The sequence below is a fragment of the Melospiza georgiana genome, chromosome 27 (assembly GCF_028018845.1).
Source record: "Melospiza georgiana isolate bMelGeo1 chromosome 27, bMelGeo1.pri, whole genome shotgun sequence".
NCBI lineage: Eukaryota > Metazoa > Chordata > Aves > Passeriformes > Passerellidae > Melospiza > Melospiza georgiana.
Window position 1 is genome coordinate 6,969,450 of NC_080456.1, and position 24,911 is coordinate 6,994,360.

The 24,911-nt window shown below is 43.9% G+C and overlaps 2 protein-coding genes across 2 annotated transcripts; one reads left to right on the forward strand and one right to left on the reverse strand.

The window, feature by feature from the left end:
- Positions 1-335: 335 nt before the first annotated feature.
- On the reverse strand, positions 336-5,057 carry CXCR5 (C-X-C motif chemokine receptor 5). Its single transcript, XM_058041396.1, has 2 exons — positions 5,019-5,057; positions 336-1,412 (listed from the first exon to the last, which is right to left on the reverse strand). Exons 1-2 carry the CDS (start codon positions 5,055-5,057, stop codon positions 336-338), a joined length of 1,116 nt encoding a protein of 371 aa, XP_057897379.1.
- Positions 5,058-6,912: 1,855 nt separating this feature from the next.
- Positions 6,913-22,909, forward strand: DDX6 (DEAD-box helicase 6). Its single transcript, XM_058041278.1, has 14 exons — positions 6,913-7,027; positions 8,963-9,426; positions 10,876-10,939; positions 11,402-11,506; positions 12,749-12,878; positions 13,361-13,507; positions 13,808-13,906; positions 14,433-14,551; positions 15,035-15,163; positions 15,485-15,601; positions 17,098-17,161; positions 18,031-18,132; positions 18,860-19,043; positions 20,516-22,909. Exons 2-13 carry the CDS (start codon positions 9,227-9,229, stop codon positions 19,033-19,035), a joined length of 1,452 nt encoding a protein of 483 aa, XP_057897261.1. The 5' UTR covers positions 6,913-7,027; positions 8,963-9,226; the 3' UTR covers positions 19,036-19,043; positions 20,516-22,909.
- Positions 22,910-24,911: the final 2,002 nt, after the last annotated feature.

Here is a 24,911-nt window from a genome sequence, read left to right on the forward strand (position 1 = left end):
GGCTTTGTGCACAAGATGCCTGCAGTCCATTTTTCAAGGGAGAGGTGAGAATGTCAGCTTCAACCCACTTGAGTGATCATCTTCATCCAGCTCCACAAGAGTGACCATCAGACATCCAGCATTCACCAACAGTTGCCAGATGGGTCTCTACAAGTTTGAGAATCAGGAAGAGCCAAGCAAGGTGTCTGATGAGATTTGGGTGTATTGGACCTGTTTCCTGAGGAGTGAAGAAAGTTGTGGGGATGCTTGTGAAACTTGCAATTGAGACCACAGCAAGTGTGCCACTGGGAAGGAAAGACCCAGGCCAGTTCTTCCCCGCAGGCAGCCTTTCCCAGCTAGAAAGTGGAGATGGAGGTGATGTTGTCAGACTCTATCCCACTACCCTTCCTTGTCACCTCCAGGATCTCTTGCAGAGTCTCCTGGCTTATGCAGCCAAGCTCCTGCAGGATCCGGAAGAAGTCATTACGGAACTTGACCCCAATAAAAGCGTAGAGGATGGGGTTGAGGCAGCAGTGTGTGAAGCCAATGGCCTCTGTCACCATGATGGCTGTGTCCAGTTGGTCTTCCAGGAGGCAGTTCTTGGTGAAGGCTTCTAGCTTGGTAAGTGTGTTCAGGAAGATGACAATGTGGTATGGGCTCCAGCACAGGAGGAAGATGCCTGTGACCAGGATGGCCACACGGACAGCTTTTTGCCTCTGCAGGCGCTGGGACTGACACAGTGCCCGGATGATGGCCATGTAGCAGTAACACATGACCAGCAGAGGCACAAAGAAGCCCACGGTGTGGTAGAGGAAGCGAGTTGCCAGCCATGCATTGTTTCCATCAATCCCAACTTCTGGAAAATAGCAAATGCTGCGGTTGCTGTCATCCGTCCAGACTTCCATGAAGACGAGATCAGGTAAAGTCAGAAGCAATGAGCAGAGCCAGACAGCCATGCAGGTGAGGTGGATGGAGCGAGCTCTGCGTTTGCGGTAGGTGTGGATCGCATAGACGATGGCCAGGTAACGGTCCACTGCGATGCACCCCAGCAGCATGCTACTGCAGTAGAAATTGATCTTGTGGACAGCACTGAGTATCTTACAGAGGAGCCTCCCAAATACCCACCCAGCCAGGCTCTCCACCACACTGAATGGGAAGGTGAGCAACAGTGCTAGGTTGGCGAGGGTGAGGTGGAAAAGGAAGTTTTCTGTGGTGGTACGAGACCGCTTGAACCTCTCTAAAATGACCAGGACCAGAGCATTGCCCAGAGTCCCCAACACAAACATCAGCAGATAGATGAGGGGCATGAAGACCTTTCTGAAGGGGTCTCCCTGGTTGCCAACCACAGATGAGGCTGGGTTGAAGCAGAAGTAGCCCTCCAAAGAAGGGGTGGTGTTCTCAGCTTCATAGTAACCACTCAGCTCCACCTGGCTCTGGGGAACAGAGAGAGTCTTGTTAATGGAGGGGAGTTTCTCAACACAAGAACCCAGTCTCCCAGCTGCACCTGGCAGACCTAGAGCACAGCGCCCCCATGTCCTGCAGCCCACCTGCATCAGGAGGAGATGCTGTCTGCAGTGTGATGAGGCCCCTCTTGTGTTGGAGACTCCTCTACTGCCAAGAGGTGCAGCAGCAGGTTGAGAGGGTTTTCTCCATCTGTGACAGTGAGGGCTGCTCAGTCTATAATCTTTAACTGGAGTATTTGGGGATGTTTTGGTGTCCAATCAGATGATCAGTTTCATCTTCTGGTTCTTGCCAAGTTAGCTGCTGGCGAATTTTGCTTTCTCACATAGAATGGAACCCTCCTCTACCAGCTTTCCTCATTTTGCCCACCCACTTCTTATATGGACCACTCCTGTCCTGCCTGCCTGCTGTCAGGTATGAAGGTGGTAGGATTCACCACACAGCACATCTGTACCTCAAATTCTGTGCAGTGAACCTGTCCCCTTCTTCTCATCCTCAGAGGCCTGAGAGCTGCCTATAAAAGAGCAAGGTGAGGTGGGGTCAGCAGCAGCTGGCCTTTGAGATCACTTCCCACACACTTGGAGGAAGGTGTGCGGCAAGTGCTCAACACAATGGGAGGAAAGCCTCTGAGGTGCTGTGGTGCCATAGCTACAGGAATAGATGATGGAGAGAGGGGTCTGTTGATAAAGCTTTCAGTTCTGAATTAATTGCAGTCAGAGCAGGAAAGGGAAGGGAAAACACCACTCAGACCCCAGACTGATATCCAGTAAGGGAAGTGCAGTGTGTCTGCTGCAGATGTGACTTGCCCTTGGTTTGCTGTATCTTCTTGACCAGCCTAAATTCAAGCTGAAGCTGAGGGCAAGTCTTGAGTTGTTGTTGGGCTCCCTGGATGGTGGTCATGCTTCAGCTGGCCTTGCACAACAGAGAGCAGTGGAGGAGGCTTGTGGCAATATGAATATTAGTGACAACTGGGAAGAGCTCAGCAGCAGTCACCCTGAGGTCCCCCACCCACACCCTCTCTGGAGACCTATGTTGAGACTTCAGTGTTGACCACAGCGGAAGTCTCTGCTAATGCTTTCATACCTTTCACTGCCAACTGCAGCAGTTTGCACCTGCTGCTCCTTCCCTCATCAGCTAAAGTTCCTGTCTAAAAATACCAGCCCTGCTTTACACAGTTTTAGACCTGATTTTGGGGGTTTTTGCTCACCCAAGGGGCTACAAAGCTACAAAGCTGTGACCAGCCTGGAGTGGTACCTAACTAAGGAAGGGTGATTTATGTTTCTTCTCTCTCAGGCAGCTTTCCCTGGGTAATGCACTGGGTGAATCTCACATGACTGTGGGGGCTTATCTAAACTCCTCTGCTACTGAAACTACCTGCATGCTTCCAGAAGAAGCCTGGGCATGCTGATGGGGCATAAGTCTATGGGGAATTACCAAACTTGTAGAGCAGACAGCAGACACAGGCAGTCTCCAAGCAGTGGATGGTAGGAGGGTCCACTCCCCAGGAGCACTCCAGTTTCCCAAGGGAATGAGTCCTTGGGAAAAGTGTGGAATAACCCTGCCCAGCTCTTGCTAATCTAACTGTGGGGCTGCAAGCCTTTGGTGAGAAGCATTTTGTATTACTAAAGAACTTTTTATTTTTCTGATTTAGGGTATGATTTTGGGCCTTAAGAAATCCCTCCCAGTTATTTTCCTACCCAGCTTGAAAGTACTTCCTGCCTAATCTGGACCTGGACCTTTCAAGAGGAGTTAACAACACACACAGAAATCTGTGATGTGTTGGTCAAGGCCAGATCCTTGAACCTCTCTGATTAAAAGCAAAACAACCTAAAAACCTTTGCATTTTGGTGTAGTGACCAAACCAGGCTGCTCAGGCAGTGCAGGTGACTGTGCTGAAAACCCCAAACAGATGGTATGTTGGAATGGGAAATTTCACTGGGGAGAGGTTGGACTTTGAAGGGAAAAATGAAATTATGGAAAATAGCAGGGTTTGCTGGCTGGAGTGTCAGTCCTCCCTTGGAGCCATGCCAGCACCATTGATGGCAGTGGATGGGCAGCTTGGCTGGTGTTCAAGTTTCCAGCATCACCTGGTATTTGGAGCCGGAAGTGCAGAGGCTGAGTGCCACTATCAGACACCATCTGATTGCTGATGGGGAGCAGGTAAAGAGGGCTCTTACTGTAAACCACTCGTTGTGGGTAGGGGAAGCTTATGTGGAGCTGTGTTTGAATCGTTCTTGCCTGCACCTCTAAGCAGAGCAACACAGAGGAGTAGGAGTGGACAGAGATGAGTTGAAGACAAATAAAAGAGGATGAAAAATCAGAGTCTGGGCTGAGACAGGAAGGGCAGGGACCAGAGCTGCAGGAGATGCACTGAATATGTCAAGCTGAGGGTTCTGGGAACTCTGCTGCAATTCTAGGACTGGAAGTGGGTGGCTGCCTGATCAGGGATGGGATAAGTCAACAGTGAGCATGCAGAGGGACCTTTGTACAGGTCTTCTGCATGAAGGGTAGGGCTTGCTCTTCCCCGTGTGTAGGAAAAAAGGAGGAACAGAACATTTGGTAACAATTGAATCCAACATTTCTCTTTTTTGGAATAACTAATCCTGAGGTCTGCTGCAGGGAGCCACTGTAGTAAAAAAATAAATTCTGAGATGCAATATTTGAAAACCAGGGTAATGATAATGCCGCTGTGTCCTTGCCATTGGATAGCACAGCATACTCTATAAGGTGCAGCTTCTCTTTTTCACTTGTAAAGGCTGGGAAGAGAACTATGAAGTAGAATACCTAGTGTCATCACTCCCTCTTAGAAGTAGTACTTGCAATTTATCTTTCAGTCTTTAAAAGTCCTCTCTTGTAAATATACTGCATGTTCCCCTTTCAGCAGAGTGTATGTGGAGCCTGTACGTATGTGGAGCCATATGTATGGAAGCTGGTACATGGAGCAAGCAAGCAGGGTGGTCATACCAAGGGTTTTCCCACATGGAGAGAGAAGACTGGGTTTGCTTGGGTATTCCAGTTGTCAAAGGAGACCAAATAAGGTGTACAGGGCTTTGCACACTGTGTGCACAGTCATTTGTACCACTGAAGCCTGGTGCAAAAGGTGCCTGGCTCAGAATAAGTGTTTCATGCCCATATCGGTCTAATGGCTGTGCAGACAGCAGGGCAGCAGGCAGTAGAAGCTGGGAGAGGCTGGCAGCACAGGATAGGACTGCTGGAGCCTCACTGTCCAGGTGAGTCACCTGGCCCTTTGCAGAGCCTCTGGTTTGTGTCCTCATGCAAGGACAGTACTTGGGTTTAGTGCTTGCCAGTACAGGTCCTGGTAGCTTTCCCCAGCAGAATACCCACCATCCCTGGATCCCAGTTGGCTGTAGCCACACTATGCCAGCTCTCTGCAAGCAACAGCTTGTGATCAAGTCTGGACTTAAGGGATGGAAGGACTGATTACACTGGCATAAGAAACGGCTCAAGCTCTGCCTCTGCCAACAGGAGGGTTAGAAGATGGATGGCCAGAAACCTGGCCTTTCAGCCCGCCCCAGCTCTGCCATCCCTGTTATCAAGCAAAGCCAGGCCCAACTCACCAAGTCATAGGTCTCTGAGGAGTAGCTGACAGGCCCCATGGTTTGAGGGGCACGATCCTTCTCTCCTCCGGATATTGCAACAAAGTTCTTTTCTGGGGTGGAGTTAATCATTTAAGTGAGCGGAGAGGGGCACAGAATGTAACAATAGAGTATTTGCAAGGCAAATGAGCTCCAGGCATAGAGTGACCTGATTGATGTAAAGATTAACATCTAGCTTTATCATCTTTTTACTAGTGCTGTAAGTTGACCTTTAAAGTATAGTTTTAAGAGTCCATATTCCTTTGGTCTATACTGCAGAAGATCCAGAACATCTTTAGGTCTTCCCTGGAAACCTTCTTGCCCACAGCTGTCCTTGTTACAGGTGGTCTGAAAGGCTTTGAAAAGGTCTGTGCTAAGGACCACCCTTACCAGAAACCTCCTGGATCCAGGCACTGCTCTGGAGCTGTGCAGGACTTTGAAGCATGGGTATGGTCTGTATGATCATCACCCTCTGCCTTGGGGTCCTCCTGGCTGCTTTAACCCCATTGACTTGTAGTTGTCTTCTGCTCCTTCTGCTGCTTCACCCTTTGTCTGGGCTTGGGGAAGTGTGAGGTGGCTTGCACAGGAAAGCAAGGCCTTGGCAGCCACACTGCAAGTCTAGAGCAGGGCTAGCAGGGGCTGGGCAGCTTGACTTCACAAGGGTAACAAAGGAGAATCAGGATGTAAAATCAAGATTTTCTCTGCTCAGGGAAACGGGCATTTTGTTCAGTGATGTCACAGCAACAGACTCACAGTGAGAATGCCCCGGTCTGAGTCAGCATTGCAGCTGGCGTTTTGGCAGAAAGCTTTTTCTGTGCAAGCAGCTGAGGTGGTTTGACAAGCAGAGTTCTTGTCCTCCTCTTGTCTAGATACAGCTGCATTAAGGCCTCTCTACTAGCAAGGACTCTGGTGGGACTTTGGACTGGTGAAGGAGGAGGTGGTGTTATTCTTGTGAGCACTGCTGGATTACAATCACTCGTGTTTCTTAGATCCCGACTTGTTGGGCACCTGCTGCCCCGAGGATGTCGCTGTCCTCCCCTGCCGTGAGGACTTCTGTGTCCACCTGCACGTGCTCATCAGCTTCTGGGCAGTTTCACCTGAGAGGATGGAGAGCAGCAAAACCGGAGGGAGGCCGTAGGGAGCTCCCACTGTGCCTCACTGACAGGGAGAACACAGATTGAGCAAGCCCTGTGCTGCAAGAGCTGAGGGGTAAGGGGAGTGGGAGATCACTGGGCCCGGGAGACAGAGAGGTCAGGAAGGATGTTCTCAAACAGCTACAACTGGAGGGCGGAGCTTGTGCTTTTGCTGCTGAGGGTGGAAAAACAACCACCTAGAGACAGATGTAGATGTGAGGAACTAGATAAAACCGGGAATGTTCTTGTCCTTTTGCATCATTTTGAAGTCTAAAAAGACATCTTTAAAGATAAAAGCATGAGCACGGCCAGAATAGAGAACCCTGTATTTTGGAAAAAAACATTTGAAGAAAAAATTGTCTGCAAAGCAGTAACTACTAAGATTACACTCCCATTGTGTCTCGCTTTGTCAAAATCCACGTCTAAGTAACACCGGTCTAAAAACAAATGCCAATCCCCAGCCTGCCACGATCGGCGGTTACGACTCCTACAGCTGTGGCTCCGTCCCTCATTCTTACGTTTGTGTTGTTTTAATGGGCACATAGCGAAGCCCCGTTACGTTTCCAGGTTCAAAGGGGAGGGGCAGGTCTGAGGGAGCAGCGCGAGCGGCCAGCGCGATCACGCGGGTACCGCACGCTGGGCGGGACGTGACGCGACGCGACGCGTGGCGCACGCCGAACGTACGTACGTACGTGCGTACGTGTGCGTGTGGGGCGGGCCAGTGCCGCCCGCCGGGAGGGGGAGGGCGCACAGGAGGAAGGAGGAAGCCGCCATCTTGGAGCGTCGAGTCGCCATAACAAGGCACCGGGGGAGCGAGAGGATTTTGTACCTGGGCGAGGGGGAGCGCGGCTGGTGGCGGTGAGGACGGGCCAGGGCGGGCATGGCTCCGTGGGAGCAGGGCGAGGGGGCCGCTGCTGGCGGGCCGCGCCTCGCGGCCTGCGGCGAGAGCGCGGGCCTGAGCGGGGCCTGGCGGCGCCGCGGGCGGGGCGGGGACGGCTGGATCGGGCCTGGGCTCCCCGGGAGCGGCGGGACCGAGGGACCCGCGGGGGCGGGGCGGGCTCCGAGCAGCTCTCGCTCCCCGCCGGCTCAGGCGGCAAACTGCGGCCGCGCCATTGTTCGCGGGCGGGCGGTGTTGGTGTGGCGCAGCTGCGATCGGCGGGCGGCGCCGGGCCCACCGCTCTGCCCCGGGGCTCCACACTGCGGCCCGGGCTCACCGGGCACACTGAGCACCTCGAGGGCTCCCTTTGTGCCGGGCCCAGCCGATGGAAAGGAAGAGGTCCGGAGCTGATGCCCCGGCCGCCCGCCCGCGCCCGGAGAGCAGAGATATGCGATGGAGGCCTTTTTTTTTTTTTCAGTCCGCTGGTTTGCGAAATGGTGGCGTCTCTTTTGTCGGAACAGGGAGATTTTTTTCGGTTCCGTGAGACTTGCGGTTTTTTTTTAAACTTGTGTTCTTCTAAAGGATAATTACGAGCGTGTGGGCATAAGGGACAGAGGTTTCATTTCCTACGCTGTTGGAGAACTTCTCGGCGTTAGCAGTCGGGTCTCATTGGCGTCTCTGGCTACCTTCGTAACTTCTCTGGTTTTTACGAAGTTAATGGGCAAGAGAAATACCTTTTCGAAGATGCCTTGAAAGTTAACTAGCAGAAAATCCTAGTATCGCAAACTTTAAAATTTTGCTGAAAGCCAGCACTGACACACCTTAAAACAGCTGAGAAGTCTGAATTCCTTTTCCACTCTCTTGAAATGCTCTCTTCAATGTGCCTTTTTATTCACTGGGACAACATGCATTTTGTTGTGAATGCCGGGGTTAGGAAGCAGTAGTCTTCTGGTCTTCCCTTTGTGTTTTCCCAAGATGCGGATGCTCAAGGCGAGCCAAAAGGTTTTGTTTCAACAGATTTTGGACTAGGGACATTTTGTCTCCCTGGTACCATTGTAAGGAGTCTTTAGCTTTGATCCATGTTTGCTTTATGTAAGGGGCAGACTTTGTATTGTCTTTCCACAGTTTTGCAACCTTTTTGTTACATACAGAGTCAATATTAAGTCATGTGTATGAAATGTTATCTTCCAAGAACCACATAAGTTATCGCTGACAGCAGGAAGGTAAGATCACAAGCAGGAAGCTGCCTGACCAGCAGTGTTACTGCCTCAGTTCAAGCTCAGTCACTCCGACTCAAAGAGGCAGCTGCTCTCAATTCAGCATAATGGTGTTTCATCCCTCTTCTGAATAGCCTTAAATCAATACCCGGTTGAAAACTGGGGGTAAGCTGGTTGAGCTAGCATTTTGGGTTGGAGGAGTGTAAGCTGTTGTTTTGGGTTTACATAATCTATATTTCCCATTCAAACTGAACAGGGCAATCAGTGTAATGTAAGGGTTTTGTCAGTTCTAACTGGAATGTCCACTCCCTGTGATAGTCTTGCTTCTTGTCACAAACTTATGCATAATATTTTTCATGTTTTTGGGCTGGTTGGCTGCATCCTGGAAGTGGGGGAATTGAAGAGTCGTCAAAGCAATTGATACACTTAATGGTTACTTTATGTGAGGGGATAGATAGTGGAAGTACAACTATTCAGGGAAGTTTCCTTTGGTGTCTAAAGATGTTAGGCAACACTTTCTAGAAAGGCAAAAAAAAGTTTGATGCATGTCTTTATAATTATCACTGAGGAAACAAAAAAGCAAGTGCTGTTGTTGCACACTGCCTGGGAAGAAATTTTTCTAAAATACAAGAGTACACTGATGTGATTTGCATAGACAAAAATCCACATACTAATTGTTATTGTCTGCTTCTCTTTCAGATTGAAGCAAGTGAATTGTGATATAACTGAACTTCAGTAGAGGGCTTTTTTTAAAAAAAAGTTGTTCCACAGTGCATCAGAGCAAGTTACTGCTTTACTTTTGAGTGACTTACAGGTGCTTGCCTGCATTGCAATAAAGGACTCATATATTGAGCAAGACTTATTTATCTCTTCATTTTGGAGAGTCTAATAAACTGTTATTACAGTTTCTGTACTGACTTTCAAAGTTTTGAAGTCTAAAAAGACATCTTTAAAGATAAAAGCATGAGCACGGCCAGAACAGAGAACCCTGTTATAATGGGTCTATCCAGTCAGAATGGGCAGTTGAGAGGCCCTGTAAAACCCAGCGGGGGCCCAGGAGGTGGAGGCACACAAACTCAGCAACAGATGAACCAGCTGAAAAATGCCAACACAATCAATAATGGCACTCAACAGCAAGCACAGAGTATGACCACCGCTATTAAGTAAGTATTTGTATCGGCTGCCGTGAAAGGAATGTTTAAAAGTTATGTATGGGAAAGCATTCTTGGATTCCCCCTTGGAAAATGCTGTCTTCTGTTATTTTGTCGCATGGGTGGTTAGAAGTGTCCTGTCGTGTACATTACGAAAAAGCTGTATTTCCATGTGCAAGCTTCTCTCCAACAGTTACTATTGTGAAAATCCAATTTGATGCTGTGCTTTTCTGAGTGTGAGCCACTGTCAGAGGTAGCCTAGCTTTAGAATCCTGTGTTTTTTGCTTGTTGGAAGTGGTGCAAGAGGGAAGTATAGGAGTGAAATGGAACTGAACTGACATTTAAGACTGAGGAGGAAATGCCACCTGGTCTCAGTCTAATTGTTTATGCCTTTCAGTTTGTTGCAGTTCTTTCCCGTGGTGAGAAATGCTTTAAAGTCATTTATCTTTTGTCACTGATCTGAAATAGTAGTACCTGATCTTCTCATTGTAATGCTCTGGCTTTAATTTATCAAAGGCTGAGCTGAGAGGATACAGTCCCACTGTGATATCCTGCTCCCCATCCAGCTAGTTTTGGAAGTGTGCTGGTTGGAATTTCTAAAAGGTGTGAAATACTTGGATGGTATGGTGATGTGTTCCTTTCCTTTTCTGTGTTTTTTTGTTTTTTTTTTTTCCCCCCCATGGATCCTCCCCCTCCTGAACAGCACTGGTTTTTATTTTATTTTGTTAATTATTTGTGAAGGAAGTGCTAGCTCTCCTCAGAGAAAGTGTGATGGAACACTCAGGTTCTTAAAATCTGCCTAACCTCCTCCCTCCTCCTCTTTTTTAAAAACGTATTATGTGGTTACTCTAATGAATGTTGCGAATTAAACTCATCACAATTCACGCATAACTTCCTGGGGCTGGTAACAAGAAAGACTTTCTCTCACTCTACAGTGACTTTCAAGAGAGGATGGGTATCTAAATCTCACGGAGAGAAAACGAAGTTTGGTCAACAAGTGGAGTGATTGCTTACTAAGTTTTTTCACCAGAAGCGTTTTTTACCTTTTCACCTTACTTGAGGGTTAAGAATGGATCTTCCTTGGGCAAGAGATTTTTTCTTTTTAAGTCATGAAATATTGTTGTGTGGGTTTATTATAGCCAGTTTCTGTTATGTGACTAAGTAAGTGTTCAGTTTTATATGTGTTCTGTTGTTTGATTCAGTGCCGTAAAAATGGGACCTGAATCATGACTGGACAAAGATTTCTCAGACTTATTTGGCAGACAGGTGATTTTGTCTGTTTACAGTTTTTTGCCTGTTACATCCTGCTTAGCTCAGAGAAGACGTGAGCTCATATGTGTAGGCGCTTTTAGCTTTGAGGAGGTGAAAATATTATATGTTCATCACTATATCTAAGAAAAAAAAAGTGCAAAATCAAAGTATTCGTATTTAAAAATTTGTTTTCATTTTATTTTGCTATAGACCTGGTGATGACTGGAAGAAGACTTTAAAACTCCCTCCAAAGGATTTGAGAATCAAAACTTCGGTAAGGATAATTGAATTGTAGGTATAAATATTAAATAAAACTGGTGGGAGAGATTGCAGTGGTAAAATACTGTCCTGAGTGAAGGCTGAAAAGTAGTTCAGCTCCTGCTGTTTTAAATAAGGAATTAATTTGTTCTCTCAACTGCTTGTGAGTGATGCTGTGCTGTTCTTGGAAAGCTCAGAAATGGTGTTCACTGTGGATTTCTTACTTTATTAGTATTATAACATGACACAGGCAGCCTCTGCTTCATGTGAGGCAGATGGGAAGGTGTCACTGTATACACTCAGAAGCTGTGTTTGGCTCTGAGAAAGCCAATGTTTCCTTTGCCGCTCTAGGGTGTTGCATGACTTAATGGGAACTCTTGTGTAGTAATTTGTGGTCTTCCTGTACAGATCAAATTAACAGCTGTAGGTTGTATGACCTGATCTTATGGATGTGCTTTTTTTTTTTTTTATTATTCAGGACGTGACCTCCACAAAAGGAAATGAGTTTGAAGATTACTGTTTGAAACGGGAGTTGCTGATGGGAATTTTTGAAATGGGCTGGGAAAAACCATCTCCTATTCAGGTTGTTTTCAAACTGACTACTTAGATGCTGCTTTTAACTTCTGTAGATGTTAACTTCTGTAGATGTTCTTATGCCTAAATGTCCAATACTTATGCCACCATTGGGGAAAATTGAAGCTGTGAATGAAAGAACTTGGTCTCCCTTGGGAAAAGCAAGAATTTCTAACCCCCAACTAAATCACTAAGTCAATCTTTGAGTGACTTAGTGATGGGACTGCCTTTACACTTTTGAGACATTTTACTTGGATTTTCCTTTTCATGCTGGAGTTGTTAATTTGATAATTCTCTGTTCAGTAACAGTGCTTTCACATAAGTAGTTCCAGAGATCTGTTCTATACATTTTCCAAAACTGAGTTACCGTTGGCTGTGTACCTTTAGTTGTTAAAAATACGATTATGGCTTTATCGCAGTGTTGGCTCTTTTTATTGTAATCTTGTGGAAGAAGAGTTATGAAGTTTGTCGGAGAGAGAATAATATCTTAGCAAGTTTACTTTTCTGTACCTCCATCTTTCTTATACTTCTAAGGCTTGTCCTATTAAGAACTGTTCATGTGTAAACTTCAGGGGGTGGAAGGTTGAAATACCTTTTAAAGGGTCTCTCAAGGTTTATCACTGACACAGCTCTACCACCTCGTCTCTTTAAGGCATGAGAAAACTATGGCTTGCTTTGTTTATAAAGAGATTCTAATTATGGCACTTTTCCAAAAGGCTGAAATTTCTTTAGATGTTGCTGAAAAAGGGAGTGAAACTAAAAATACATGGGGCCTGTGTTTGGGTGGCTGAAGATTTTGAGAAGTATATCACAGGAATACAGAGGCTGGAATCACATGGGCTGAGGTGGTTCTAATGCTCAGATTAAGGGGGGAATCTTTTTCCTTAGGAGGAGTTTGCTAGTGACTGTCACTGTCTCTTCACTATTTGTTTTCTCAACTTTTCACTTTTTTCCTAATGTGTTAGTATGGGTTTACCTGTGGTACCTGATCCCTTTCTTATGATCAGGCAAGATAGGGACTTCTAGGTGGGAAGTGCTGGGGAGCTCTTTACTGATGGGTTTAACTTCTTCCTGTTCTGAGTCTGTCATGCTTGTAGTTCCAGGATAGTAATAATAATAATAACAATAATGGTCATGAAACAGTCAGCTTTCATGTGGTATTGTTAGTGAGGGGAGTCAAATTTGGTCAGCCTCTTCAGTGAAACATGACTTATGATTAATTGCTCATGCACTTTCTGTCCTTGCATTTCAGGAGGAGAGCATCCCCATTGCTTTATCTGGTAGGGATATCTTGGCTAGAGCAAAAAATGGAACAGGCAAGAGTGGAGCCTACCTCATTCCTTTACTTGAACGGCTAGACTTAAAGAAGGACAATATACAAGGTCAGTTGAGGTGGATCACACTTAGCTGTTGCCCGGTAATGGTGTCAGTCACTACATTAGAGACTTGAATCTAAAACTGGTTAATGAAATTGGGCAGTGTATGTTACCTGCTTGTACTTCCAGAGAAAGCTAATGAGTGATGATGGGGAGGTGTAATTTGCAAAGTCCCACAGTTGTTTTCAAAAGGTTCAAACAGAAGAAGGCTTGCAGACTTTTCTGTCTTGCCCTGGAAAGTGAATGTGGAATAATAAGCAAGCATGCTGGCTGGGATGCTTGTGCAATGGGTGCATCAAGGACTGGAGAACCCTTGCATGGAATTTGCCTTGTCAAAAGCAGTTCCTAGGTCATGTTCAGGATACCTGGACTGGAATTCCTAGACTGTGCTTTTCATTGTTTTACATGAAGTCTCTGTCTCCTCTGAGGACGAGTTTTTAAGATACAGGGTGTTACTAATAACTCACAGTGATGTTTTTAACTTCTAGCAATGGTGATTGTTCCCACCCGTGAACTAGCCCTGCAGGTCAGTCAAATCTGTATCCAAGTCAGCAAGCACATGGGAGGTGCCAAAGTGATGGCAACAACGGGAGGAACCAATTTGCGAGATGACATAATGAGACTTGATGATACAGGTCAGAGCATTTTAGCTATGCTAAGGTTGCTGTTTCTTTGTGGCTTTTGCAATGGGGTCGTGGAATTTCTGCTTGTTACTATTTGCCTGTTTACAGAACAGACTACAGGGTCTTGTTTGGTGTTCGTATACTGTTGTCATTCTTCCGAAGTGTTCATGTGAAACATGGCCATGAATACTGGAAGGAAAGACAGTTTTAATAATCTTAACATTGTGGTTTTTTTTTTTTTTTTTTTTTTTTTTTTTTTTTTTTTTTGTTTCTCTCTTTTTTTTTTTTCCTCTCTCTCTTCTAACCTTACAGTGCATGTGGTGATAGCTACCCCTGGGAGAATTCTCGATCTCATCAAGAAAGGAGTAGCAAAAGTTGAGCATGTCCAGATGATAGTATTGGATGAGGCAAGTTGCTTATGTTAAATGTTCTGGGATTTTAACACCAAGTTAAAGAAATGATGTGTCTCAGTTAGTGTCCTTTTGGTGCACAGCAGTGATTCAAACTTGCTTAGAGACATTGTAAGGTCTCCTCCATTTCTGAGTATTTTTGAGAAACTCTTTTGACAGTAGGAATTTTTTGCATGTAAATCTTCTAAGAAAACAGCCTAGGAAGATTTGCCTTTCCTGTCTTTGCTGATGCTGAAGAATAGAGTAAGTCTATTCTGCAACAAAGGAATGCATTTCCTTTGGTTTCTGTTTGAGTCAGCTGTGCTTACCATGTATATAAATGTATATAAAATTGACTTATGAACATCTAATAGCATAAGCATAAGCTTCTGAGTGAAAATATAGTAGTTTGAAAGCTCTTGGATGGCTCTGGTAGGAGCCTTGGTAACTGGTTTTTTTTCCTTCCCCCAAATGTGTAGCTACCAAAAGGCTAAAATCTTATGCCATTGTTTTAACTTGCTGTTTATTACTTCTGTTGTTACAGGCAGATAAGTTGCTGTCTCAAGATTTTGTTCAAATAATGGAAGACATAATCCTCACACTACCTAAAAACAGACAGATTTTGCTCTACTCAGCCACTTTTCCTTTGAGTGTGCAGAAGTTCATGGTGAGTGGAGATGTGTCCCTGTAGGTACGATGATGGTGGTGACATTGTGCAGGAGGGGTGTGAATGAGTGGTGCATAGCTGTTAGTGTTTGGTATTTTAAATACATCTAAACTTCACAGGTTTAATCTAAATCAGCCTAGGCCTAAGTCTAGGACAGAAGTTTGAAAGCAGTTTTTGACCTGCAGTTGAATTATTGGGAAGCTAGGTGTATGCCTATAAGGTGCTATTTTCCACTTTGTATATTAGTTACATCATCTGTGTGGATTTGCTTGTGGAGAGTGCTCCTGTTTGGCCTGCTTAGTCACCTTGGATATATAAGTAATTGTGAAAATTTACCCACCCTGTTTTCAGCATAGCATGAAGAGTGAGTGGCTAAGTAGTACATCCTTGCCTTGGAGGAAGTTATGTGTGGTGTAGAGTGGGAACTGCATACATTGTTTTGCACGTAGATCTGCCTGCTTTATGAATATCTTTATTTTTCAGAATTCCCATTTGCAGAAACCGTATGAGATAAATCTGATGGAGGAGCTGACCTTGAAGGGAGTTACTCAGTACTATGCCTATGTCACTGAGCGTCAGAAAGTGCACTGCCTCAATACACTCTTTTCCAGGGTAAGGAGCAGGGCTGTGTTGGGAACATACCAGAAGCTTTTTCTCTCTTGGGATCATGAATAAGGCTGAGTATTTTAAAAGCAGCCTAATGAAAGTTCTTTGTCAAAATGTGCTATGTATCTAAGGCTAAAAATGCATGCTTCCAGCATCTCTGTGTTACAGAACTTTCTTAATTGTTTCCCTTCCTATACAGAAATATATCTGACGTAAAATACCAGCAGCATACTTGCTGTGCTTTCTTTCTACACGGAATTTAGACGTGTCTGGGATCCTCTGTTAGTAAAATGCTGCATTTACTGAGAATACTGTTTATATGTTCAGCTCCAGATTAACCAGTCGATCATTTTCTGCAACTCCTCTCAACGGGTTGAATTGCTAGCCAAGAAGATCTCCCAGCTGGGCTATTCCTGCTTTTATATCCATGCTAAAATGAGGCAGGTGAGTATGAAGTCTTTTCCACCCCACCTCAGGCTTTACTGAACAGCTGAACTAAGTCTCATGCTTGCTTTAAATTTGCATGTTCTTCATAAACTGAGACATGTATTGCTTTGCTATAGCTTTGGTTTTAGATACTCACTGCCAACCTTCCCCCATCCCAGCTCTCTTTCTGGACTATTCAGTGTATGTGTCCAGTTGGTATTTTACTACTTCATGTCGGGGTAATTAGTCCCAGTGTAAGCACAAACTGCAGCCAGAAGGCACAGTTTTTAGTGCTGCTGCCTTGCTTTGGCAGCATGGGGAGCCAGGATAGAGCACACAGTGTAACTAACTCAGATGAAAACGGGCCTGAATTAAATTACAAAAACCACAGTACGTAGCCCATTGAGTGCCCTCTGTGGCTTTGCAAACAGTAATCTTGCACTGTGACTGCAGGGGAATCTGAGAAGTTGAGGTGATGGATTGAATCAAACCTCTTGGTGAAAGCTGTGGCTAGTGTATGGTAACCATACATTTGTGGCTGTGGTGTTGCTGGTAAAAAATTCCATTGCAGCTCTGCTGGTGTGGAGGTTTCTGTTAATTGTACAGTAGCTCCTGTACAATACTTCCTCTAGCTTCACGCTATTAAAAGATGTCAGAAGGCTGAAGTGATGCATGTAGAACAGGCTTACTTTGAAATATTTTTTTAAAATTTTATATGTAAACTAGGATAACTTGCTGCTCATGCAACTGACAGGTAGTGCCAATGTTTGCTGGGGCAGATGCAGAGCAATAATAGGGCAACAACAGAAGTGGTGGTGTTATTGAGAACAGAGAGATACGGAAGTGGGTTTCTTGATGTTTGATTTTGGTATGCTTTTGATCAGTCAGTAGATGATCTTTTTGGATGAGTGCAGCTAAGTTTCCAGAATGCTTCAGCTTGTTCATTCCCTCTCTAAATTTCACTCAACAGTGATAGTACTTAATCTTAGTGTAGCCCAAAGTGAGGTGTTTGTGAGAGGAGAGTCTTCACAGATAACTGATTCATCCCACCCCTAATTGTGTTAAAGGAAAGGAAAGTTACTACCAGCTTCAGTTTTTGGGGGAGTGAGGCAAGCATTTGAAATTTGGCAAGGGGGAGCTGGAGAAAGAGAACAGTCAAAATATCAGTTTAACTTCCTTGATGTGATTTTAGGTGATTTTTTCTTTAGATAGTCCTTTTCTTAGATGGTTTTGATGCCACCATAGGAGGTTTTAAAACACAGTAAGTTAATTGCCTTTGTTGAGAAATGGGATCAAAACTCTGTAGAGTTAGTTCTTTAGAATGTATGGTAAGAAGTGCTACAAAATTTGTACTGGCATCTTGTTTCAACTCAGCTGTTCTCTAACGACAAGGGGAAGAAATGTATGCGATTTAAGTTGGGTGTTAGTTACTGGAATATACCTAAAAGTAACAGCTGATTGGTTTGTGGGTTTTGGTTTTTTGTTTCTCTTTGTTTATATGTATGTATTTCCAGGAGCACCGCAATCGTGTATTCCATGATTTCCGAAATGGCTTGTGCCGCAATCTCGTTTGCACTGGTGAGAGTTCCTAAACATTTTCCTGTTTCTAAAGTTTATGATAGAAAGTGCATTATCCCAGTATTGTAGATCAGTTAGCTGTAATAAACCAAAACAAGATGTTTTAGTAAGATGTGTCTTTGTCAAGCCTGCATGTTAGCAGGGTGCAGCACTCCTTTAGGCATGAGGAATTTTGTCTTTTGTGAAGGTGCAGCCAACAAATAATTTTACTGCAATAGTGTTTTTACTTTCACGTGTGAGGGTTCCCTGAGTTGTTGGGTCGTAAACTGTGTGATATATCTGTACAGCTGTGACTATGGTCATATGACGTTTTGGTGATTCTTTTAAGTGTTTATAGCTCACTTTTTCTAAATTCTTCTGTAGTTTTGACTGGCCTGTGTATGATCTGAGTTCTTTGTTGTATGGCCTATTTATGGCAATATCGGCAGTGTCTGCTATCACTACATATGTCTGGGCCATCTTAACAAAAATCGCTAGAAGCAGAATAGAAGTAGTTGAGGTGATGGAATGTAGTTCAGGTCTCAAGTCTGTTGTGACACTGGCAGTGCACAATTCTGTGTGAAGAGATGCTTGAGAAGAACTGCTCTGAAATAGTGTAATGTGGAAAAAATAGCTTTGTGGTTATTTTTTCTGTGTAGATGTGCAGATCTGGTGGTTTTTTCTTCTTACATTATTCATGTTTACAAGGTATACAGAGCAAGAGGAAGCTGTAACACGATTGTATGTAAACTCCCTTTGATACAAGGAAAGCTTATATTTGGAAACTAGTGTGAAGCAATGTTAATCACTGTTAATCTTTACACCCTAAACACTGTCAGCGTTTGAGCTCATTGAAATTAACTTCCTTTGTGATCTGGATTGTCTTTCAGATCTGTTTACCCGAGGTATTGATATCCAGGCTGTGAATGTGGTGATAAATTTTGATTTCCCAAAGCTGGCAGAAACTTATCTTCATCGCATTGGCAGATCAGGTGAGAGGAAAAACCTGTTTTAGGTACAACGTTGCTGATGACTGTGATGCTTTTTAGCCTTGAATTGGCTTTTGGTTTTTTATTACTATATTTGAGAATTACCTTAGGTAGCTTTGATTTTTCTGACAAATTTATTTTTGGGTATCATTTCAGATGGCTGTCCTCTCTGAGGATATTATCTGAATAAAAGGTTTTTCTCTTGAAACTGGCCTGAACAATCTAATGGGGGAAAAAAAGAGGCATATCTTGCTTTTATATCAGGAGACTTACTATTGCCCCTGTTTGCAGTTGGGGAAAATTCTATACTAAAATCTCAGCTTCAGAGTGTCTCAAGCCTAGAGATGTATGTGTCTTTCTTCTGCATGTGTTTTGAGATATGTTTCTACTGTCTGGGAATCAGCGGAATAGGCCCTGAAGAAAGGCAAAAAACAAAGGAACTTGGTGTAGTTGAACTTTATAGTTGAGGCTTGTTCAAGAGCTCTGGAAGACTTTTTGCTGGTGATTATCCTGGAGCTTTGGTCAGAGCATTTTGAACCTCCTGAGTTTTACTCCTACAGCACTACAAAATTCCTTACCAAAAACTGATGTGAAAGGTGTAGACACCTGTGGCTGGATTGTTTTTAACATCACAGAATGATACTAACTTCACTGTCTGCAGATTTTTTTTCTGTCCGCCCCTGTGTTAACTCTGTTCAGTTTAGGCGTATGTTTTTGTTTTTTTGTCAAGGTCGCTTTGGTCATCTTGGCCTGGCCATCAACTTAATCACCTATGATGACCGATTCAACCTGAAAAGTATTGAGGAACAGTTGGGAACTGAAATTAAACCCATACCAAGCAACATCGACAAGAGCTTGTATGTGGCAGAATACCACAGTGAACCTGTAGAAGATGAGAAACAGTAAACATGCAGGTATGTAAATGCCTTGCTGAATAGTGATGTGTTGAATGAAGGGATGTTGTTGATGTGTCAGTGTCACCTCAGGGGAAGAGGGAAACTGATGTGATGAAAAAGCTCTGAATATGAAAACATGGGTTTGAAATAGAATGTCAGTGCAAGGAATTCCATGGATGTGCTGAAGGTGGGAGGGGAGGGATGAGTATTTTTCAGTTGCTCTAATTGAAATGCTAACCATGTGCTAAGGAGATAAAAAATGGGGAAAAGAGGGAGTGGGGAATGGTTGATGGAGTACTAGTAGCCTAATGAACTCTTTCTGTATTGGTAAGCTGAAATGAGAAATTGATGAGGGGCAGAGAGGAAAGTAGTCCTCAAAAAGGTGAGGAGATAAAATGGATAGCTGTGAGAACAGAGCATCAACCAAAGAGTAAGCACCTCACCAACCAGAAGGACCAGGTTCAAGCAGGGAGTGAAGCTGTAATTCATCTTTGCTGCCACTTGAGGTCGTCTACGTAGTTTCAACAGAAAATGAGGTTTCGCTGTTGGAGACTCATCTAAGTGCTCCCTCTCTGATCAGTGTCTCAGGAAAAGCTGCTGAGTGAAGTCCTTTTATAGGAAGATGACTCGCCCTGGACTGCAGTCAAGCTAAATTGGCTGCAGGATGATGATCTGACCTGAGTTAAGATGTCATGCAAGATCATCACCATACAGTCTGGACTGAAAATCATTCTTGTGTGTACTCTTCTCAGAGGTCAGGAATTAGAAAGATAATACCAGTGAAGCTGCTGAAATTCTTTTCAGATGACCAAAGATGATAAAGTGGCTATAGAAGCAGACTGCTTGATAGCGTTAAAATGAACCTCTGGTTCCTTCTTTGAAGTCATCCAAGGATAGCCCTAGATAGTCATACCAAGCTGACTTGAAAGCTTCTGCTTTGATGATTGAACCTTCTCCATGTCTATAAATAAACAGAATACAAAACAGGTAATGAATGTGGAACAGGCTCTTGGATGGTAACAGTTAACGAATGTGGACAGCTTCCTAAGGGGAATGCTGGGACCTTGCCCACGAGCAGTTTGCTGCTTCCTAAAATACAAAAAACCAGGAGGTAGTCATGTTCCATAGGTACAGAAGGGCTTTAGCATCACCTCTTTCTACAAAGCTGAAACTGGTATTGAGCTGTTCAATATGCCCTTTGCCTTTTGAGAGCTGTTGCATAGTTATTGTATGTGATTCATCACTTTGTGTTCTGGTTTTGTATAGAACCGATTTAACTGAGGGTGTTGTGGTTGTTTGTTTTATTGGGTTTTTTCTGCCTTTTTTCTGTTTTTGGATTGTTTGTTTGTGGGGTTTCTTTGGTTGATTGTTTTGGGTTTTTTTCTTTTCTTTTTTTTTTTTTTTGGTTGATGGGTTTTGGGGGGGTTGTTTTGTTTGTTTGGTTTGATTTTGGTGGTTTTGTTGTTGTTTTGTTTCATTTTTTTTTTTAGGCTTTGATTACACATGCCAGAAGGTGAAGCCCTATGATCCAGATCTGTGACACATCGTTTCTTTGGGGATACCCTTCTCTTTGTGGGTTTTTCTTCATCTTTTTATTTCGGAACTATGAAGACTAAAAGAACTCGGCCTTTTTTTCTCTTTACATTTGGCAGCAATGAAGAAAGAAGATAAAAGGAGGAATGTCTTTTTGTTTTTCCACTTGTTTGCACTGTGTGCTGATTGAACATTAGTTGCACTAACTGCTGGTTTTAAATTTTGTTTTCTTTGGGCGGGAGGGTCAGCAAGGGAAGAAGAGAAACCCTGAAAAGAGAAGAATCTTGATGAACACGAGCTTGTCTGCTATTTCAAATTCTTTAACCATTGACTGAGTGCATTTCAACTTCTCCCTGGTTACTCATCTGTTTTTTAAGCTAAAGAGCTTCTTACTTATTCGTGCAAAGTGCCTTATGCTATGAGACCATTCAGAATATCACCTTTCCAACACAGCCCAAGGAATCGACATCTGTTTTTGGTTTCAGGTCAAAGTTCCCCTCTCTTCCCCTTCTCCTCCTTCCCATGTAGTCAAGCCCAGGGCTGGGAGGTGAAATGTATTGGTTACTGGTAATACTCCTTTTTTTTTTTCCAACTTTTTAAAATTTTTTTAATTTTTTTTTTTATTGGAGGAGTTGATATGCATCTACAGTTCACCCAAACTGTAAATATCTGTATTTAAAATGAAACCAACCTAAAATCTGGGCTGATTAGGTGCAGCATCATAGCTCCAGAAGGAAAGAGTAGCCTGTGATCCTTTGCAGGAGCCATAAGAAAAGCCCTGTGCTCTAGCAGAACACTAAAGACTGGTTTCCATGAGTCTTCATTAGTAGTTACAGCACTTGATAGGTAGACTTGTTTCAGAGCCATGGCCCTCTTTCTTCTGGTGCAGTGTGTCCCATAGAAAATCAGATGTGTATATTGTACAAACTTTGTAAATATGATTTTTTTTTTCTGTTTGGGTTCATATATAACTTTTTCTTTTATGATGAAGGTTGCTGAGGTTAAAGGGATTAGACTGATTATGGGAGCAGCTAAAGATGAGAGGGGCTCAGTTTTCTGCAACACTAAACAATGAGATGTTCTCTGACCTCTGTGAACTGCAGGCCACCACAAGTGTCCCTTGTCAGGGTGGATTTACTCTGGTGCTAGCAACAGTCCTGTACTGCTCCTATGGAAGAGATCACTTGTGGGGCACCAAGACTTCCAAACCCATAGCTCAGCCTTTTGGGAGATGCTCTTTGATTTTCCCCTTTAGAAACTTCAGGAACTTGACAAGCTCTGAAGGAGTCCATGACCTGTGTTCCACCGTGGTGTGAGGGAAATCCAGTGGGTGTCACTGAGCAGTATACACGTAAGGTGTGGATTTGGGTTTGAGAGACCATAAAAAAACCAGTTTGCGTGCATAAACTGATAGTTCTGGAGCTTTGTGGAATTGATTCACTTCCTGCAGTGCTGCATTTTCTGCCCAGAGTGGCCTCTGTGCAGAACTGTGAGCAGGTAAGGGCAAACCCCTGTTAATGTCAGAAGCTGCAGGAAGCTGCTTGCCAACTGCTCTTGTTTGCCATGAGTTGCTGTCTGCCATTTTACATTGTATATTGCTGAAAAGTGCTTTCTGGTCAAATAGTGTTGCTTTAAATTGTGCCCCTCCCAACATGCTTGATGTTTGGCCTGATCTACAGGCAAAAGGAGTGAGACAAATCAAAAAATTACTCTTTTTAAAATCCCTTTTAGCCTGTTAACCACCACTGTCAGGAGGCACCTGGGTGAATGCAATCCCTTTTGCTCAGTCATTTATTGCATATACAGATGCTGCACTCACACCATGCTTGCTTACTTCTGAGACAGGATTTAATTGTCTTAATTTCTCCCCATTTTGACCCTTTTTTTGAATTGGAGTAAAATAGTTTGGAATTGCAAGGTGGATTAGCCATTCCTTTCCCTGATGATCATAAATAGAAGCCAGGTGCCTCCTGACAACAACTTTACAAGATTGAAAGGTCTTTGTGTTCGGGATGTTTTTCTTCTTTTTGTCAGCAGTGACTCCTTAATTGTAGCAAATGCTGCACTAGAATACAAACTCAAGAGCTTGGTCTCTGTGAGCCACATAGCTTATATCTGACTGGCAGGTACTAAATGTAAACAGTTTTGGGGTGCTTTTTGGGGGTGGGGGGTGGGAGCTTCTGGGTGGTAACTTTGACCAAAAGTAAAATCTTGCTCCTGTACTGCAGCCAGCTTATGATTTTCCAGACAGAAGAGGGATCATTTTAATGCAACAAAGACAGGAAAATGTAAATAAATTTTGTATCTCACCAGGGCATGCACATGTAACAAGAGCAGGATAGCAATGTCAAGTTGGGTGTGTGTGCTCTGCATGGATTTGTGGTAGGTTAGCCTGGTGCCATGCATTGATGGTCCCTCTTGAAGCACAGAACTTTTGAAAGTATTACGTTAAAATTGGCCTCTCATTGAGGAATGGCACTTACCTAAACTATCGGGGGCACCATTTTTAGGTGGCTTCTTGTCAAGGAAGAAGCAGCCTATTTTTGGTGCTAGTAGGCTATCTCAAACAGATGCGATCTTGCAAATGGAAAGATGCTCCAGAAGACTAGGATAATCCTAGTTTTGATTTTTTTGTTTTTGTTTTGTTTTGTTTTTATTTTGTGTGGGGGGATTTTTTTTGTTGGTTTTTTTTTTTTTTTTTGGTGTTTTTTTTTTTATTGTTTTTCCTTCCCCTTTTTGTTTGTTTGGGGCTTTTGTTTGTTTTCGATTATTTTGGTTTGGGGTTTTCTTGGTTGTTTAGTTTCCCTACCAAAGAGTAAGGAGTGTGTATAAATCTTGACTTCCTGAGATTTCTTGTGAGCTCCAGTTTTTGCTGGTTATCAGCCTTTACAGATGGATTAGTCAGAACCTTCAGTGATGAGCCCTAGGTCAAATACTTCCTCTGACAAAATTGATGAGAATGAGGGCCTGATGTGTTCTGCATTCCTTTTTTGTTGGAAGTCTGAAAGTGTCACTCTGAGTCTCTGAAATGGAGTTTCACAACTGGATGAGATGGCTGTGAAGAAGGAATCTTCAGCCCCTTGAGAGAACCTATAGGCCTGTCTCTGAGTGTCCACTGTCAGGTGGGCACTGTAACTGCTGGAGGCCTTTTCCCAAAGGGAGGGGGGTGGGTTGGTCTCAAATACATGTTTCAATTTCCAGAATGAGATGGGAGCATCTTTCCTTGCCCTCTGTGACTGTTTCTGTGGGTAAGAACAGGGAAGCTCAACATGAATTCATGTTGTGTTATATGGTGGTATCAAATCATCTCATTCTGATCTTCTGTTTATTTTTATTTGGGATGGGGGGGGGAGGGTGTCTGCTCCAAGGATTTAAAAATGCTTCAAACACTTTTTTCTTTACAAATGACTGATAGGACACAAACCTGAGCAGATGGCTGTCTTGCCTCAGTTTCTGTAAGAGGTTACAGAGCTGTCATGCCACATCTCTTGAGCTGCTGTTGTGGTGGTTCTTGCCCTGATGCTGAACTTCATAATGCTGCTGTGGCTGCTGGTCATTACTTCCTGAGAACAAAGTGAATTTTGTTCCCAGAGACTCCAGCAGTTCAGCTACCATGGTAGAGGTTGGGCAACTGTAGTCCCTTCAGGGAGTTTTCTGCTTGCTGTGAACTTCTGGTTTTCGAATCACAGTTTATCTTTGTAATCAACCAGGTCTGTGGACCAAAGAGCATGCATCTGAACATCACAAGAAGGCTTTGGCAGATTATCCTGTAGGCTTTGCTCAGTTCATCACTGCATTGCTAAAATGCCTCTGCGTGGAAGCATTGTTAAATTCTGCTGTAGACAAGTTAGGGAGGAGTGGAGGGGGGGTGGGGGGATGGGAGTAGGGATGTCTTTATTAAGATACAGCCTTGCTGTATTTTAACCAGTAATTTTGGGGAAGGGGTGTCAGGAGAAGAAAATAGTCACTGTTCCCCTTATTGAAAGAAACTGGAACTTTTATTTCAAGAAAAAAAATATTTGCAATTTAAGTGGAGTGTCATAATCCAGTAGACCCTAGACAAGGGGTTGCTATTCTAACTGTAAACCAGCAAACAATATGGTCTAGTCCTTCAAAACAGTCAAGGGAGGGAGGGGAAAATTGGCTTTCTGTTAAATTGGCAATTGGCAAACTCTCCAGTGGAGCTCAGATTTTGTTGAGAATGTGTTTTCTCTGGCTTTGTATGTGTTGCAGCACTGACTTGTGAAGAGCTTCATGAGTTGTGAGTGCAGAAAAGATGAATGGAAAAATCCTGATTTTGTTAATTAAACTCAATAAAAGCTCCCTGGAACTCCCATTTGTTCTGTTTTTTTC